Genomic DNA, 17,243 nt, shown 5'->3' with positions numbered 1-17,243 from the left:
GTGGAAGGGGATTATGAAACCCAATCCCCGACAGCGCTCTACCTTGCCCCCTTGGGCAAAGGGGGAAAGGGTAAACTGAGGCACGCAGAGGCGGAACTCTGAAACCAGACCTGAGACCACTGAGCTCCCTAGCCCGTCTTCCCAGAAGGAACTCTGGTGTTCCTCGGCTGTGCAATACCAGACCATCCCAGACATTCCCTCCCCACGCCCCCAGCTCCGCCCTCGGTCCCCTCCCCCCAATGCGGGTCGGGGGAGGAGACGCAAGTTCTGGCGCCGGCGGCGACGGCTAGCCGTCACCACCTCCCGCAAGTGCCAGAGCCGAGCGGGCTGCGCGGAGGCTGCGGAGCCGGCGGCCGCGGGAGCTGACCCTGCGGGGTCCCGGGGGGGGAGGGGGAGCCGCGAAGCCCCCACTGAGGCCGCCGCTACCGGGCCTCCCCTCCCCCCCGGGCGGGCGCCATGCGGGGGAGCCCGGGCGACGCGGAGCGGCGGCAGCGCTGGGGTCGCCTGTTCGAGGAGCTGGACAGTAACAAGGATGGCCGCGTGGACGTGCACGAGTTGCGCCAGGGGCTGGCCAGGCTGGGCGGGGGCAACCCAGACCCTGGCGCCCAACAGGTACCCCCACCCCCAGGGACCTCCTCCCCTCCCGGCCCCGCCCGCTCCCGGTTACCCAGGCCCCTGAATTGGGCGGCCGGAGCCACCAGGGACTACCTGTGGCTGGACTCCAGAACCTGTGTCTCTGTCTCCTTCCCCCTACCCACTCGTGTTTGGCCTAACGGGATCGCTCAAGACAGGGACGCCGAGGCCCCAAGCCTGCAGTTCCGCGGCCAAAACCCGATCCCCCTGCTGCGGGGCAGGGGGCGTCTGCCTGGGAAGAGATGGGGGCGCTTTCCTGCCCACTGCCCGGGACACACCCTCCCCCGGACTGCACAGCCCATGACGTGCCCTGCTCTCACCTCCAGGAGACACACCCTCCATCCTCTGGGCACCTACTGCCCTGGCCTGCAGCTGCCCCGATCCCTGTGTTTACATTCCCTGGCCTGCCCTTTCATGGGCCGTTCACGGGCCTGGCTCACTGTCCCGGGCTGCCCCAGCCAGGGACCCAATCCTGTCTGCGGTCACCCGCAGCTGGGAATGCACCTATAACAAGACTTTCCTCCCGCCGCCCCCACCTCCACTTTGCAGGCCCTTCCCACACCTGTAGCCCCAGATCGCTCTAAGAGAACCACAGCATCCCTGAGAGCGGTCCAACCTCCCACTTCCCAAATGGGAAAAACCAAGGCCTCAGCCACTCCGCTTGGTTCTCTCCTGCCCCACATCGCCCAGGGCTTCCTCCAAAGGGAACCCCTGGGTCCCCCATGTGGACAGGGTTTTTTAAGAGGCAGCTGGGTTCAACAGGAATGAGATACCTAAAAAAATAACAAAAAATAAAAACAAGAGACAGCTGGAAGGACAGGCTTTACAGATGAGAACTGAGGTTACCATTTCCTGGTTCTGTGACCTTGAACTGGTGACTTGACCTTGCAGAGCCTCAGTTTGCTCACCAGGAAAACTAGACCACTCACACCCACCACACAGACCTGTGGTGGCTGTAGGGATCTGGCTGAGAAGTTAGCTGACTGAGGGAGAAGTGGGGTGACGTCTTCTATCCCCTTCCTCAAGGCGCTGGGGGCTCTGGGTTCCTAAGGCATAAGGTGACATGCGTCCCCTCCAGATCAGGAGCAGGTTCCTGGAGCCACCTCTATCCCCTTTCCCTCTGTCAGGGTATCTCCTCTGAGGGTGATGCTGACCCAGATGGCGGGCTCGACCTGGAGGAATTTTCCCGCTATCTGCAGGAGCGAGAACAGCGTCTGCTGCTCATGTTTCACAGTCTTGACCGGAACCAGGATGGTAAGGTCGGGCGACCTGCCTGCAGGCCCCAAGGGATAGGGCTGTGGGGGCCCTAGAGACATCAGTGGGGTTAGAACTGGCAGCGCTAGGAGGAGAGGGGGAGGGCCGCTTCTCCCCGATGACTCATAGGCTATTTCAGGAGCGCTCCTCACCCCCTAGCTAGGTGGTTCGAGGCCCAGCCAGCCCATCCCACCTCCTTTCCCTACTGGGGCAGAACCCCGATAATTATCCTTAGATTTTTCTAGGGGGCAAAGATACCCCATGCTGTTCCTGGGTCCCCTGTGGGACAGAGATCCCTTCATAGCAGCATCTGGGTTGTGGATATTGCCTCTCAATCCCCCATGGCATAGAGACCCCTACAATTACCCCTGGATTCCTTCATTCATTCACAGAACAGAGAAGCCCCCCCAGTATTTCCCAGTTCCACCTCTCTGACCCCAGTGAGTCAGGGGTCCCCCCACAGCCCTACTGCAAACCTCCTCCTAGGTTTCTGGAGCCCCTGATCTTGCTAGACCACCTCCATTCCAAGCTGTTCTGATCCTTGGTCCTGGGGTTCCCCAGGTGTCCTCACACGCACATCCTTCCCCACCTCCGGCCCCCTCCCCAGGTCACATTGATGTCTCTGAGATCCAACAGAGTTTCCGAGCTCTGGGCATTTCCATCTCGCTGGAGCAGGCTGAGAAAATTTTGCACAGGTGAGTCGCTGGGGGTCTGGAATCCAAAGTAACTCAGGACGCAGTGACCCCTTGGCCATCTCTGTCTTCTGGGCTCCAGACCCAGTCCCAGGGAGGATACAGCTGAGAGGTTGGGGCTTTGAAGTCAGACAGATCTGGCCAGGCGCAGTGGCTCACATCTGTAACCCCAGCACTTTGGGAGGCTGAGGCAGGTGGATCACCTGAGGTCAGGAGTTGGGGACCAGCCTGGCCAACATGGTAAAACCCCATCTCTACTAAAAATACAAACATTGGCCATGCGTGGTGGTGCATGCCTGTAACTCCAGCTACTTGGGGAGGCTGAGGCACGGGAATCCCTTAAACCCAAGAGGCGGAGGTTGCAGTGAGCCAAGATCAGGCCAGGACACTCTAACCGGGGTGACGGAGTGAGACTCCGTCTGGAAAAAAAAAAAAAAAAAGAAAGAAAAATTCAAATTGAAGCCAGATAGATCTGGGACCAGTTGCCTCTCTCAGCCCCAGTTTCCCCCTCTAGAAAATGAGGGTAATATGGCCGGGCATGGTGGCTCACGCCTGCAATCCTGGCACTTTGGAAGGCCGAGGCAGGTGGATCACGAGGTCAAGAGATCGAGACCATCCTGGCCAATATGGTGAAACCCTGTCTCTACTAAAAATACAAAAATTTGCTGGGCATGGTGGTGTGCACCTGTAGTCCCAGCTACATGGGAGGCTGAGGCAGGAGAATCTCTTGAACCCAGGAGGCAGAGGTTGCAGTGAGCTGAGATCGCACCATTGCTCTCTAGCCTGGGCAACAGAGCAAGACTCCGTCTCAAAAAAAAAAAAAAGAAAAAAGAAAATGATGGTAATACTGCTACGTCTCTAATAGGGTTGATATGAGGACTTGAACCTCCCAAACTGCAAAACCTAGCAGAACTTCACCCCAGCCTAGCCCACCCCCGGGCACTGAACCTGTCCTCCTCCACCCCCTTTCTTCCCCCCAGCATGGACCGAGACGGCACAATGACCATTGACTGGCAAGAATGGCGCGACCACTTCCTGTTGCATTCGCTGGAAAATGTGGAGGACGTGCTGTATTTCTGGAAGCATTCCACGGTGAGGTGGGGGTGGCTTTCCCCGGCTGAAGGCTGTGCCCTCTTCCCCAGGGGGGCCTTGCTCCGATCTCCCCAGGGCTTGGATGGGCTGGGCCAGGACTTTCCAGAAGGAGAAGGCACTGGCAGCAGCTGACGGATGAGGGTCTGTTCCTCTCTTCCTCCACTTAGGGTTCAAGGGTCCCATTTGGGACATCTCTGCTGTCTGATTGAAGCGCAGCCCTTGAGACTTACATCGGGGCCTCTGGGGACAGCATGTGGGGGTTGCGGGTGCAGGGAAGAAAGAGCTCACCAGATGGGGTACAAGGCCTCCCACCTTCCACCCACACAGCTCCCTTCTGCTGGGTTCTCTGCCTGGATAAAAGATTCTACTGCTGAACAGAATCGTTCAAAAACCACGGTCTTGGCCAGGCGCAGTGGCTCACGCCTAAAATCCCAGCACTTTGGGAGGCCGAAGTGGGCGGATCACGAGGTCAGGCGATCGCGACCATCCTGGCTAACATGGTGAAACCCCTCCTCTACAAAAATATTTTAAAAATGAGCCGGGCGTAGTGGCAGGCACCTGTAGTCCCAGCTACTAGGGAGGCTAAGGCAGGAGAATGGCGTGAACCCAGGAGGCGGGAGCTTGCAGTGAGCCGAGATCGTGCCACTGCACTCCAGCCTGGGTGACAGAGCCAGACTCCGTCTCAAAAAAAAAAAAAAAAAAACCACGGTCTTCAGAGGATCCAGTGGGAGCCACTAGAGAGGGTAGTGGGGGTTTGCTCTAGATCCCTAGTTCCTGGGTGAAATATCTATGAGCAATGTGTCTGGTAGGATCTGATGGCATCTGGAGGGGGATCCGTCTGTGGGATCTGGTGAGAACCTCTGTGGAGATCCAGAAACTCCCATCCCAGAGGATTCATGGGGACCTCGGTTAGAAATTCTAGACAGGAAATGATTCCTGCACGGGGACTCCATGTGGAGGAGATCCCTGTGAGATTTCGTGGGTCCCTGAGAAGGATCTGCTGGGGTCCTTATAGGGGAGGTGCCTGGTAAGATCTTGTATGGCCCTGAAGGGATCTTTTGGAATCATTATATGGAAAACCCTTGAGTGGGATCCTTCAGTAGAATCTCATTTGCCCTGGAGGGATCTTTTTTTGCTGTTACAGACAAGGTCTTACTCTGTTTCCCAGGCTGAAATGCAGTGGTGTGATCATAGCTCGTTGTAGCCTCAAACTCCTGGGCTCAAGCAATCCTCCCATCTTGGCCTCCTGAGTAGCTGGGACTACAGGCACATGCCCGGCCAATTTTTGTAGAGAGGGGATCTTGCTATGTTGCCCAGGCTGGTCTTGAACTCCTGGCCCCAAGGGATTCTCCCACTTGGGCCTCCCAAAGTGCTGGGACTACAGATGTGAGGCATCACATCTAGCCTGGAGGGATCTTTATGTGGCAGATACTTGAATAGGATCCTTTAGTGGAATTTGGCAGATCCTTTGGTGGGATTTAGTAGGATATTGGGATCTTCTAAGGAGGCTGCTAGGTTAGATGCTTTGGTGACACCTGGTAGGACCCAACAGGACTCTTCTGGGGTCTCCAAGCAAGAGTCATTGGCAGACTCTAGGGTATCCTAGGATTCATAGAGGAGACTCCCCTATTTAGGACTGAGTCACATCTCCCTGTCCCCACCATGGCATGACACCCCCAACACCTGTATCTTCAGGTCCTGGACATTGGCGAGTGCCTGACGGTGCCGGACGAGTTCTCAAAGCAAGAGAAGCTGACGGGCATGTGGTGGAAGCAGCTGGTGGCCGGCGCAGTGGCAGGTGCCGTGTCACGGACAGGCACGGCCCCTCTGGACCGCCTCAAGGTCTTCATGCAGGTGAGGGGCTCTGGAGAGACCTGCCCCCTCCCCCAGGCCTGACACCTGGGAGGGGACCTCCAAGCTGTTGTCACCCCATTCAGGTCCATGCCTCAAAGACCAACCGGCTGAACATCCTTGGGGGGCTTCGAAGCATGGTCCTTGAGGGAGGCATCCGCTCCCTGTGGCGCGGCAATGGTATTAATGTACTCAAGATTGCCCCTGAGTCAGCTATCAAGTTCATGGCCTATGAACAGGTGAGGGCAGGTACAGGGAGGAATGTGCTTGCCATAGGGAAGACTGGGCTGTACATAAAGATTTACGGGATTGGCTTGGGGGTGGGTGGTGAACACAGGTCCCCAGGATCAGGCATCTGCTCCTCTGCATGAATGCCCGCAGCGGGCCAGTTCTTTGGAAGCCAGGAGAACAGTGGAGTGCAAGGAAGGTTCAACCCCCATGGTCCTACCCATCCCTGTGTCTCCCCGCCTCAGATCAAGAGGGCCATCCTGGGGCAGCAGGAGACACTGCATGTGCAGGAGCGCTTCGTGGCTGGCTCCCTGGCTGGTGCCACAGCCCAAACCATCATTTACCCTATGGAGGTGAGAAGGAGGGACCCCAGCGGAGGCCCCATGGCAGGGTGGGGGGCCTGCTGTACCCATCTCACTCTGCATTTCACAATATCCATTGGGATTTTACCTTTGTCTCTCTCTGATTTGGAGTATAGCTCATCAGAGTAATGTAATTTCATGTGTAGCCTGTCTGGGTATTACAACTGAGATATAATTTCTGGGGAAGGTAGTGTCGGTTATCCTTGTTTGGATGGTAGTCATAGGAGCCAGCTGTTTATAAATCTGCATCTTCTAAGGATAGGGTGCAAGTTCCCAGGGACGTCGTGTCTAGGTGTCACCAACTGTTTATGAATATGCCTCTTCTAAGGATAGACTGTGCTAGCTACATGTTTTCAGATAAATTATTTCAGGTTTCAGGTTATGAAGTGTATTGTTTGGATTCTGAAAGTGACAGAAAACTTAAATCATGTCAGCTGGGTGCGATGTCTAGCACCTGTAATCCCAGCACTTTGGGAGGCCGAGGCAGGTGGATCACCTGAGGTCAGGAGTTCGAGACCAGCCTGACCAACATGGTGAAATACCGTCTCTACTAAAAATACAAAAATTAGCTGGGGATGGTGGTGGGCACCTGTAATCCCAGACACTCAGGAAGCTGAGGCAGGAGAATGGCTTGAACCTGGGAGGCGGTGGTTGCAGTGAGCCAAGATCGTGTCACTGCACTCAGTCTGGGCAACAAAGCAAGACTCCAGCTCAAAAAAAAAAAAAAAACTTCAATCACATCAACAAAGTCTACAGATGAGCATTTCAGGCTGGGATGGTAGCTTCAGAGTGTCAGCGATGCAGGTTCTTTCTGTCTATCTTGTTGTTACACAACCTCATGGACCAATGTGGCTGCTTGTGCTCTGTTCATCACATTCCACACTCCAGCCAAGAAGGAAGAAGCAATAAAAAAGGAAACACCTCCCCACCTCTAAGGATGCTTTCTGAACCTTATGTGTACCTCTTTCTCTTCCTTCTATTTCTTTGGCTAGGACATAGTGACATAGCCACATACCCAGGGCATCTGGGAAATGTCATTTTTCTTTCTAGTGGCTATGTGCTTGCTGAAAGTTACAGTTTCTGATATGAAAGCAGAAGGGAACAAGATACTGGAGGTCTGGGCATGATGGCTCATGCCTGTAACCCCAGTCCTTTGGGAGATGGAGAGGGGAGGATCACTTGAGCCCAGGAGTTCAAGACCAGCATAGGCAACGTAGCGAGTCCCCATCTCTACAGAAATGACCAAAAAATAAAAGAAAGATATCAGGAGACAGTTACTGGTGGTGCCACATGTGTGCACTTTGGTAGGTGTAACTATTTCTAGGTATAGGGATTTGGGGATAGCAGAAGATTCTAGAGTAGGTGGTTTTTAAAATTCGGTTGTTCTCAGGGCATCTGTTTTCAGGAGTAGCTATTTCTAGGTGTCTTCATTCCTGGATGTAGCGATTTGGTGGGACAGCTTTTCCAGGGATAACCAGGTTCTCCCCAGGTGCTGAAGACGCGGCTGACCTTGCGCCGGACGGGCCAGTATAAGGGGCTGCTGGACTGCGCCAGGCGGATCCTGGAGAGGGAGGGGCCCCGTGCCTTCTACCGCGGCTACCTCCCCAACGTGCTGGGCATCATCCCCTATGCGGGCATCGACCTGGCCGTCTACGAGGTCTGTGAGCAGCGTGCCCCTCTTTCCCTGCTCCCCTCTGGGATTTACCCACAGGACACCCCTTCCCCTTCCCCTGGGGCTGGCTCAGTTGACCTGCTATAGTTAGAGAAAGGCAGTTATGAGGTGAGGAGCACCTTGGCCCTGGGAATCCTGGGGAACCCTTCCAGGTATTGGACTCTCCCACTTCTCCACTTACTTTTGATTAGCAGCTCAGCCTTCCGGGGTCACCTGAAAGTCAGGGACCACTCTAGCTGACAAACATAAGATCAGGCAAAGATTACAAAAATTAGCCGGGCATGGTGATGTGTGCTTGTAATCCCAGCTACTCCAAAAGGCCGAGGCATGAGAATTGCTTGAGCCTGGGAGGCGGAGGTTGCAGTGAGCCAACATCCCGCTACTGCATTCCAGCCTGGTGACAGAGCTACTGCACTGCAGCCTGGGCAACAGAGCGAGACTCCTTCTCAAAAAAAAAGAAAAAGAAAAAGAAAAAAGGCAGGCAAAGATGAGTCTCAAAGACACCCAACTTCCCCGAAGCAAGTATCAGACCCAGCCGCTGTCTCTAAGCCAATGTCATCTTCAGGGCCTGCCCATTTGAGCATCTGCTGTTACCATAAGAACCACACCTAATCACCAGCATCTTGAGACCTTTATCAACACAGGCAGGTGCAGACAGTTCTTGGCTGTTTCTCTTCCAGGGACCTCATCTGTTGCTTTTACCTTCTAGTGGGATCACCAGGTCTCCCCCAATTAGCATGGTCCTGGATGTCCCCAAGCGTTCCCCCCAAAATCTTTGTATGCAAGACAGGGCCTGCTTCATGGGCATGTGACCTGTGAAGTCGCAGAGAGCCCCATGCTCGGAAGGGCCCTGTGCTTGGTGTAACGCTCTGCTGCTGCTGTCTTGAAATTATTTTTATTTATTTTTTTTTTTTTGAGACGGAGTCTCGCTCCTGTCGCCCAGGCTGGAGTGCAATGGCGCGATCTCGGCTCACTGCAACCTACATCTCCTGGGTTCAAGCAATTCTCCTGCCTCAGTCTCCCGAGCAGCTGGGATTACAGGCATGCATCACCATGCCCGGCTAATTTTTGTATTTTTAGTAGAGACAGGGTTTCACCATGTTGGCCAGGCTGGTCTCAAACTCCTGACCTTAAGTGATCCACCCGCCTTGGCCTCCCAAAGTGCTGGATTACAGGTGTGAACTACCATGCCAGGCCTGAAATTCTTAATTTTTTTTTTTTCCCCCGAGACAGAGTCTCACTCTGTCGCCCAGGCTGGAATGCAGTGGCGCAATCTCGGCCCACTGCAGCCTCCACCTCCCAGGTTCAAGGAATTCTCCTGCCTCAGCCTCCCGAGTAGCTGAGATTACAGGTGCCTGCCACCACGCCTGGCTAATTTTTGTATGTTTAGTAGACAGGGTTTCACCATGTTGCCCAGGCTGGTCTCAAACTCCTGACCTTAGGGGATCCCCCCACCTCAGCCTCCCAAAGTGCTGGGATGACAGGTGTGAGCCACCACGCCTGGCCAATAATTTTTGAACAAGGGACCCCCACCCTTTTACATTGTGCACGGATCCTGCAAATTATGTAGCTGATTCTGATCTAATAGACTCTGTTCCTGCCATCCTTACCTGCCCTCCCCAGCACCTGGCATGTAGACAACCAAATGAGACAAGACCGTTGCTCACTCATTCATTTGTTCCTTCATTTTGTTGTTCACTCATTCGCTTAGTGACTATTTACTGACCATCTACTCTGTGCTAGGCACTGTGCGGATTGTGGCAGTTGTGGTGTTGAATGAGACCAGCATGGTCCCTGCCACCCTGGAATGCCCATTCCCATAAACAAGGCAGGCAATCAACCAGCAAATAAGATAGTTTCAGCTCCTAGAAAAGCTCTCAGAAGATCACAAGACAGGATTTGTCATCTTCAGTAACAGTGGGCGGGAGGGGGGTTGAGGAACACCTCCAAGAAGGTGACATTGAAGCCATGGGTTGGGCGTATTATCACAAGGGAGCATGCACAAATCTAGTACCCAGGTCCGGAAGCAGGAACAAATACGGCCTTTTGGAGGAGTGGAAGTCTTAGGTGTCTGGGGGGGACTGATCAGGGCAGGGTACAGGGTCGTCTAAGTAAAATAGGAAGCCATTAAGAGGTATGAGTAGAGGCCGGTCACGGTGGCTCACACCTATAATCCCAGCACGTTGGGAAGCCGAGGCCAGTGGATCACCTGAGGTCAGGAGTTCAAGACCAGCCTGGCCAACATGGTGAAACCCCAGCTCTGCTAAAAATACAAAAATTAGCCGAGCGTGGTGGCGGGCACTTATAATCCCAGCTACTCAGGAGGCTGACGTAGGAGAATCGCTTGAACCCAGGGCGGGGCGTGGGGGTTGCAGTGAGCCGAGTTCTTGCCACTGCACAGGTGACAGAGTGAAACTCCATCTCAAAAAAAAAAAAAAAAAAAAGAGTTGTGAGTAGAAATAAGATGCGGCCAGGAGCAGTGGCTTGTGCCTGTAATCCCAGCACTTTGGGAGGCCGAGGTGGGAGGATTGCTTGAGCCCAGGAGTTCGAGACCAGTCTCTGTAAAACAATTTAAAAATTAGCCAGGTGGCCAGGCACGGTGGCTCACACTTGTAATCCCAGCACTTTGGGAGGCCGAGGCAGGTGGATCACAAGGTCAGGAGATCGAGACCATCCTGGCCAACAAGGTGAAACCCCATCTCTACTAAAAATACAAAAAATTAGCCAGGCATGGTGGCGGGCACCTGTAATCCCAGCTGCTCGGGAGGCTGAGGCAGGAGAATGGCATGAACCTGGGAAGCGGAGCTTGCAGTGAGCTGAGATCGTGCCACTGCACTCCAGCCTGGGTGACAGAGCAAGACTCTGTCTCAAAAAAAAAAAAAAAAAAAAAAATAGCCAGGTGTGGTGGTGCACACCTGTAGTGCCAGCTACTCAGGAGGCTGAGATAGGAGAATTGCTTGAGCCCAGTACGCAGAGGTTTCAGTGAGCTGTGATCATGCCAATGCACTCCAGCTTCAGCAACAGAGCAAGATCCTGTCTCAAAAAAAAAAAAAAAGAAAGAAAGAAAGAAAGAAGACACAGTCTTATTATTTAATGCATTCTTTACCCAAAAAGGGACTTTAGAAGTCTAAGAGGTTTTAGAAACGTTTTATCCTCTTGGAGTTTCAAAATCTGTGTTTGTCCCTTAAAGGCTCCGAGAAGTCTCTCAGTAAAGTGATTTAACTTTTTTTGTTTCTAACCCACTGCTGGCCACATTAATCTAGTCTTTAGAACTTTTTTTTTATTTTTTATTTTTGAGACAGAGTCTCACTCTGTCACCCAGGCTGGAGTGCAGTGGTGCGATCTCAGCTCACTCCAACCTCTGCCTCCCAGATTCAAGCAATTCTCCTGCCTCAGCCTGCCGAGTAGCTGGGATTACAGGTGTGCGCCACCACGCCAGGCTAATTTTTGTATTTTTAGTAGAGACGGGGTTTCACTATGTTGGCCAGGCTGGTCTTGAACTCCTGACCTCAAGTGATCCGACCACCTCGGCCTCCCAAAATGCTGGAATTGCCAGGCGCAGTGGCTCACACCTGTAATCCCAGCACTTTGGGAGACTGAGGGGGGTGGATCACAAGATCAAGAGATCAAGACCATCCTGGCCAACATGGTGAAACCCCATCTCTACTAAAAATACAAAAAATAGCTGGGCGTGGTGGTGGGCACCTGTAATCCCAGCTACTCGGGAGGCTGAGACAGGAGAATCGCTTGAACCCAGGAGGCGGAGTTTGCTGTGAGCCAAGATCGCGCCACTGCCCTCCACCCTGGGTGAGAGAGCGAGATTTCATCTCAAAAAAAAAAAAAAATGCTGGGATTACAGGCATGAGCCACCACACCCGGCCGTCTTTAGAACTTCTTTTCAACAGATTGATCTTAATAATAACCCATTAAACATCTATTTGGCAAGTGCTGTTCTAGACCCAAAAGAAGGCTTCTAAAATTGCAAAGGCAATAATGTTAAGTACTTGCCTATTTTACCCAGTCTGTGCCTGGGCTAGGCATTACTAATACATCATAGCACTGAGTCCCGCTCAACACAATTCCAGTTTCAGGCAGCAATTTCTGGTGGATTAGAATTGGCATAGGAAATGAAACCTGTAAGCCTCTCCCAGCCGCAAAGCAAAGAAGTTCTTGTTCTTACAGTCACCTTGGCAGAAGGCTTCAGAAGGGATTAGCCACCCTAAAGTCTTCAGGTGCACAGTTCTAGATTCACATGCAGCTGTGAATGTTGGTTTTCATCTTTATTTTGTAGCTTTGGGCAAGTAACTTCCCCTGAGCCTCAGTTTCTTTTCTATAAAATAGAGATAATAGGGCCGGGCATGGTGGCTCACTCCTGTAATCCCAGCACTTTGGGAGGGAGAGGCAGGCGGATCACTTGAGGTCAGGAGTTGGAGACCAGCCTGGCCAACATGGTTAAACCCTGTCTTTACTAAAAATACAAAAATCAGCCGGGCGTGGTTGTGTGTGCCTGCAATCCCAGCTACCTGGGAGGCTGAGACAGGAGAATTTCTTGAACCCAGGAGGTGGAGGTTGCAGTGAGCTGAGATTGTGCCGCTGCACTCCAGCCTGGGCGACAGAACGAGACTCCGTCTCAAAAAAAAGCAAAAAATTAGCCAAGCCTGGTGGCACATGCCTGTAATCCCAGTGGCATAAGCCTGTAATCCCAGCTACACAGGAGACTGATGCAGGAGAATCACTTGAACCTGGGAGGTAGGGTTGCAGTGAGCCGAGATGGTGCCATTGCACTCCAACCCGGGCGACAGAGTGAGACTGTGTCTCAAAAAATAATAGTAAAATAAAAATAAAGATAATTAGCCGGGTGTGGTGGTGCACAGCTGTAATCCTGGCTACTCGGGAGGTTGAAGTAGGGAGGATCACCTGAGCCCAGGAGGCGGAGGTTGCAGTGAGCCAAGATTTCACCACTGCACTCCAGCCTGGGTGACAGAGTGAGACCCTGTCTCAATAATAATAATAATAGTTTTGGTCTTAGTTTGAGATCCTTCCAAAACAGACCCTGAAACTGGGACGTGAGGGCAAGTGATTTATTGGGGAGGTAATGAGACAGGGAGTCAATGCACACAGTATGAGTATGTTAGTTTCCTAGGACTGCTGTAACAAAGTATCACAAACTGGTTGGCTTAAAACAACAGAAAGTTATTGTCTCACAGTTCCAGAGGCCAGAAGTGCAAAATCAAGGTGTCAGCAGAGCCATACTCCCTCTCAAACGTGTAGGGGAGAATCCTTCCTTCCTTCTTTCAGTTTCTGCTTGTTCCCAGCAACCCTGGACATTCTTTGGCTTGTAGATACATTCACTCAAATCTCTGCCTCCGCTGTCACCTGGCTGTCTTTCTCTGTGTGTGTCTCTGTCTTTCTCCTCTACGGACACCAGTCATACTGGACTAAGGGTCTACCCTGTTACCCTACTCATCTTAACTAATTAGATCTGCAAAGACCCTATTTCCAAAGAATGTCACCTTCTAAGATACTGGGGGTTAGGACATCAACATGTTCCCCCCCAAAGGAGGGACATGATTCAACCCGTAACAGTACGTTATCAAGCAAGTTATTATTCCTAGCAAATGGAGTTCCAGCCCTCTAGAGATCTGTGGGAGGCAGCATAGGACATGCTGCACCAGAGAGATGAGGGAGCTGGGGTATTGATCCACCAGGTCAGTCTTTTGAAGGTTGTATCTGGAGATGCTAATTTCCCAGGGCTTCCTGCCCATTCCTAAGTGGTCAGAGCCGGCTGGCCTGCGTTCAGAGAAAGTCCACAAGCAAAGTCTTTGGGTAAATGTTGGCAGTAAGAAGTCAGCAGGTCTGAATTGGAGTGGGAAGGGATGAAGGTGGTGTACTCACAGCATCTGCCACAGGCAGTGTCGTTGGAGAGTGTTTTTTTGTTCGTTTGTTTGTTTTTGAGACAGTCTTGCTCTTATTGCCCAGGCTGGAGTGCAGTGGTGTGATCTTGCCTCGCTGCAACCTCCGCCTCCCCGGTTCAGGCGATTCTCCTGCCTCAGCTTCCTGAGTAGCTGGGATTACAGGTGCCTGCCACCACACCGGCTAATTTTTGTATTTTTAGTAGAGACGGAGTTTCGCCATATTGGCCAGGCTGGTCTCGAACTCCTAACCTCAAGTGATCCACCCATCTCAGCCTCCCAAAGCACTGGGATTACAGGTGTGAGATGCCAGGCCCGACCTTTTTTTTTTGATACTGAGTCTCACTCTTGTCGCCCAGGCTGGAGTGCATCACGGCTCACTACAGCCTTGAATTCCTGGGTTCAAGCAATCCTCCCACTTCAGCCTCCTGAGTAGCTGGGACCACAGGCATGCACCATCACATCCAGTTTTTTTTGTTTGTTTGTTTGTGTGTTTGTTTGTTTTTGTAGAGACAGAGTCTTGCTATGTTTCCGAGGCTGGTCTCAGGCTCCTGGGCTCAAACGATCCTCTTGCCTCGGCCTCCCAAAGTGCTGGGATTACAGGCGTGAGTCACCATGCCCGGCCTTTTGTTGCTGTTGCTGTTTTTAATTTATTCTTTACCCTTCTTGCAAGCAAACAAGTTATAAACTTAGTGTCTTAGAACAACACTATCCTTACAGTTCTGGAGGTCAGAAATCCAAAATGGGGGTCTTACTGGGCTTTATAAAATCGAGATGTTGGTAGGGCTGCGTTCCTTCTGGAGGCTCCAGGAGAAAATCTGTTTCGTTGCCTTGAAAAAGCTTCTAGAGGCCGCCTGCACTCCTTGGCTTGTGGTCCCTTCTTCCATCTTCAAAGCCAGCAGCATAGCATCTTCCAATCTCTCTCTTGCTTCTGCTTCTGTCTTTACACCTACTTTTCTAACTCTTAGAAGGGCCCTTGTGCCGGGCATGGTGACTCATGCCTGTAATCCCAGCACTTTGGGAGACCGAGGCAGGTGGATCACCTGAAGTCAGGAGTTTGAGACCACTCTGGCCAACATGGTGAAACCCCATCTCTACTAATAATACAAAAATTAGCCGGGCGTGATGGCACACGCTTGTAATCCTAGCTACTTCAAGGCTGAGGCAGGAGAATCGCTTGAAGCCAGGAGGCGGAGGTTGCAGTCAGCCGAGACTGCACCATTGCACTCCTGCCTGGGCAACAAGAACGAAACTCCGTCTCTGAAAAAAAAAAAGAAGGGGCCTTGTGCCAGGCATGGTGGCTCATGCCTGTAATCCCGGCACTTTGGGAGGCCGAGGGGGAAGGATCGCTTGAGCCCAGGAGTTCAAGACCAGCCTGGGCAACATAGTGACACTCCATCTCTGTAAAAAGAAAAATAATTAGGCCAGGTACGGTGGCTCATTCAGGTACGGTGGCTCATTCCTGTAATCCCAGCACTTTGAGAGGCTGAGCCAGGCGGATCACAAGGTCAGGAGATTGAGACCATCCTGGGCAACACGGTGAAACCCTGTCTCTACTAAAAATACAAAAAATTAGCCAGGTGTGGTGGCACGCACCTGTAGTCCCAGCTACCCGGGAGGCTGAGGCAAGAGAATCGCTTGAACCCGGGAGGTGGAGATTGCAGTGAGCCAAGATCACACCACTGCACTCCAGCCTGGGCAACAGAGCAAGACTTCATCTCAAAATAATAATAATAATTTTTTAAAAAAGAAGGACCCGTGTGATGGCATTGGGCCACTCAGATAATCCAAAATAATCTCATCTCAAGATCCTTAATTGAATCCCGTCTGCAAAGTCCTTTGTGTCATCTTGGGTAACATATGCAGAGGTTCCAGAGATTAGGGCATAGTCAGTACAGGGGACCCTTATTCCACCTACCAGAGAGGGTCCAGATGAGGACTGGGTGAGGGGACGCAGGGAAAGGGCTGGCCCGGCCCCTAGGAGGTACCAAGTGCTCAGCTAGTAGCACCTGTCATGGGATACAGAACCGGCCAGCAGGCCTTTGAAGCCAGGGTCCTAGGGTCACCCACCCCAACCCTCCCTACTCCCTTCTCCACTCCAGACTCTGAAGAACTGGTGGCTTCAGCAGTACAGCCACGACTCGGCAGACCCAGGCATCCTCGTGCTCCTGGCCTGCGGTACCATATCCAGCACCTGCGGCCAGATAGCCAGTTACCCCCTGGCCCTGGTCCGGACCCGCATGCAGGCACAAGGTGAGGCCTGGGCGGGAGGATGGGGCAGGGGGAGTCTCATCGCTTGGGCCCCAGCTTCTCCCAAGTACAGCCCTGGGCTGGGACCCTCCTGGATTTCGATGGGCTTCTCTGGGCCTCCGTTTCCCCATTTGTGACGTTGAAATGGGAGTCCTTTACTTTCATGGAGCTGAGGATTAACTAGGATAACAGGTGCAGTGGGTACAGGAAGGGTACATCCCTTGCAGACTTAGTTGGGATGTCGTTGCTGGCAAATGTCTAGCATTTCCAGGCTGGTAACTTGAACTCTTAATTTGTAAGCCTGGGTTATCGTGAGCGGGAGGCTAGGAACAGGTAGGGAGCAGTCAGGGCCAGAGTGGTTATTGTTTTTGTCTGTATTTTTCTTTTATGAATTATTTCCCCCGTCCCCTCCACCACTACCCTCCCATTCTCCCTGAATCTGTTTTGAGAATTTTCTTGAGAATTTTAGTGTTTGTGTTTTGTGATTTTCACTGGAGATGTGTCAGTGTACAAGACGGACACGGTCCCCACCCTCATAGAGCTCACAGGCCGGAGAGGAAGGAAGATGCTAAATAAATCATTCTGGAATTAAGTATTGATTTAGGGTTGTATAAAGGGGAGAAGGAGGCCGGGCACAGTGGCTCACATCTGTAATCCCAGCACTTTAGGAGGCCAAAGAGGAAGGATCATTTGAGTCCAGGAGTTTGAGACCAGCCCGGGCAACATAGCAAGACCCCATCTTTTTTTAAAAAATGAAGAAATAAATTAGCCAGGCGTGGTGGCAGGTGCCTGTAGTCCAAACTACTTGGGAGGCTGAGGCCGGAGGATCACTTGAGGCTGCAGTGAGCTATGATTATGCCACCACACTCCAGCCTGGGTGACAGAGTGAGACCCTGTCTCAAAAAAGTGGGTGGGAGCCAGGGGTAGTGGCTCACGCCTGCCATCCCAGCACCTTGGGAGGCCTAGGTGGGTGGATCACCTGAGGTCAGGAGTTCGAGACTAGCCTGACCAACATGGCTAAATCCCGTCTCTACTGAAAATACAAAAATTAGCCGGGTGTGATAGCAGGCGCCTGTAATCTTAGCTACTCGAGAGGCTGAGGCAGGAGAATCACTTGAACCCAGCAGGCATAGGTTGCAGTGAGCCAAGTTCGTGCCATCGCACTCCAGCCTGGGCAACAGGAGTGAAAACTCTGTCTCAAAAAAAAAAAAAAAAAAAAAAAAAAAAAAAAGGGCTGGGCATGGTGGCACACCCCTGTAATCCCAGCACTTTGGGAGGCCGAGGTGGGCGGATCACC

At 52.4% G+C, this 17,243-nt stretch overlaps 1 protein-coding gene across 11 annotated transcripts in view; it reads left to right on the top strand.

Annotated features, from left to right (window-relative positions):
• The first annotated feature begins 292 nt into the window (after positions 1-292).
• Positions 293-17,243, top strand: part of SLC25A23 (solute carrier family 25 member 23) — a 23,695-nt gene continuing 6,744 nt past the window's right edge. For 5 of the 11 annotated variants that reach the window (XM_054673251.2, XM_016934813.4, XM_016934809.4 and 2 more), the window contains exons 1-9: positions 311-612; positions 1,761-1,887; positions 2,495-2,582; positions 3,560-3,671; positions 5,367-5,525; positions 5,609-5,761; positions 5,996-6,103; positions 7,602-7,769; positions 15,799-15,949. In XM_054673251.2, coding sequence (XP_054529226.1) covers positions 457-612; positions 1,761-1,887; positions 2,495-2,582; positions 3,560-3,671; positions 5,367-5,525; positions 5,609-5,761; positions 5,996-6,103; positions 7,602-7,769; positions 15,799-15,949 — 1,222 coding nt within the window. In that variant the 5' untranslated portion in view covers positions 311-456. Of the gene's footprint in view, positions 613-1,760; positions 1,888-2,494; positions 2,583-3,559; positions 3,672-5,366; positions 5,526-5,608; positions 5,762-5,995; positions 6,104-7,601; positions 7,770-15,798; positions 15,950-16,443; positions 16,614-17,243 lie in introns of those variants that run through there. The other 6 variants (XM_054673254.2, XM_016934814.4, XM_016934811.4 and 3 more) reach the window with 5 other exon arrangements.

Source organism: Pan troglodytes, chromosome 20, assembly GCF_028858775.2.
Source record: "Pan troglodytes isolate AG18354 chromosome 20, NHGRI_mPanTro3-v2.0_pri, whole genome shotgun sequence".
NCBI lineage: Eukaryota > Metazoa > Chordata > Mammalia > Primates > Hominidae > Pan > Pan troglodytes.
This window is presented reverse-complemented; position numbering and strand designations above follow the sequence as displayed.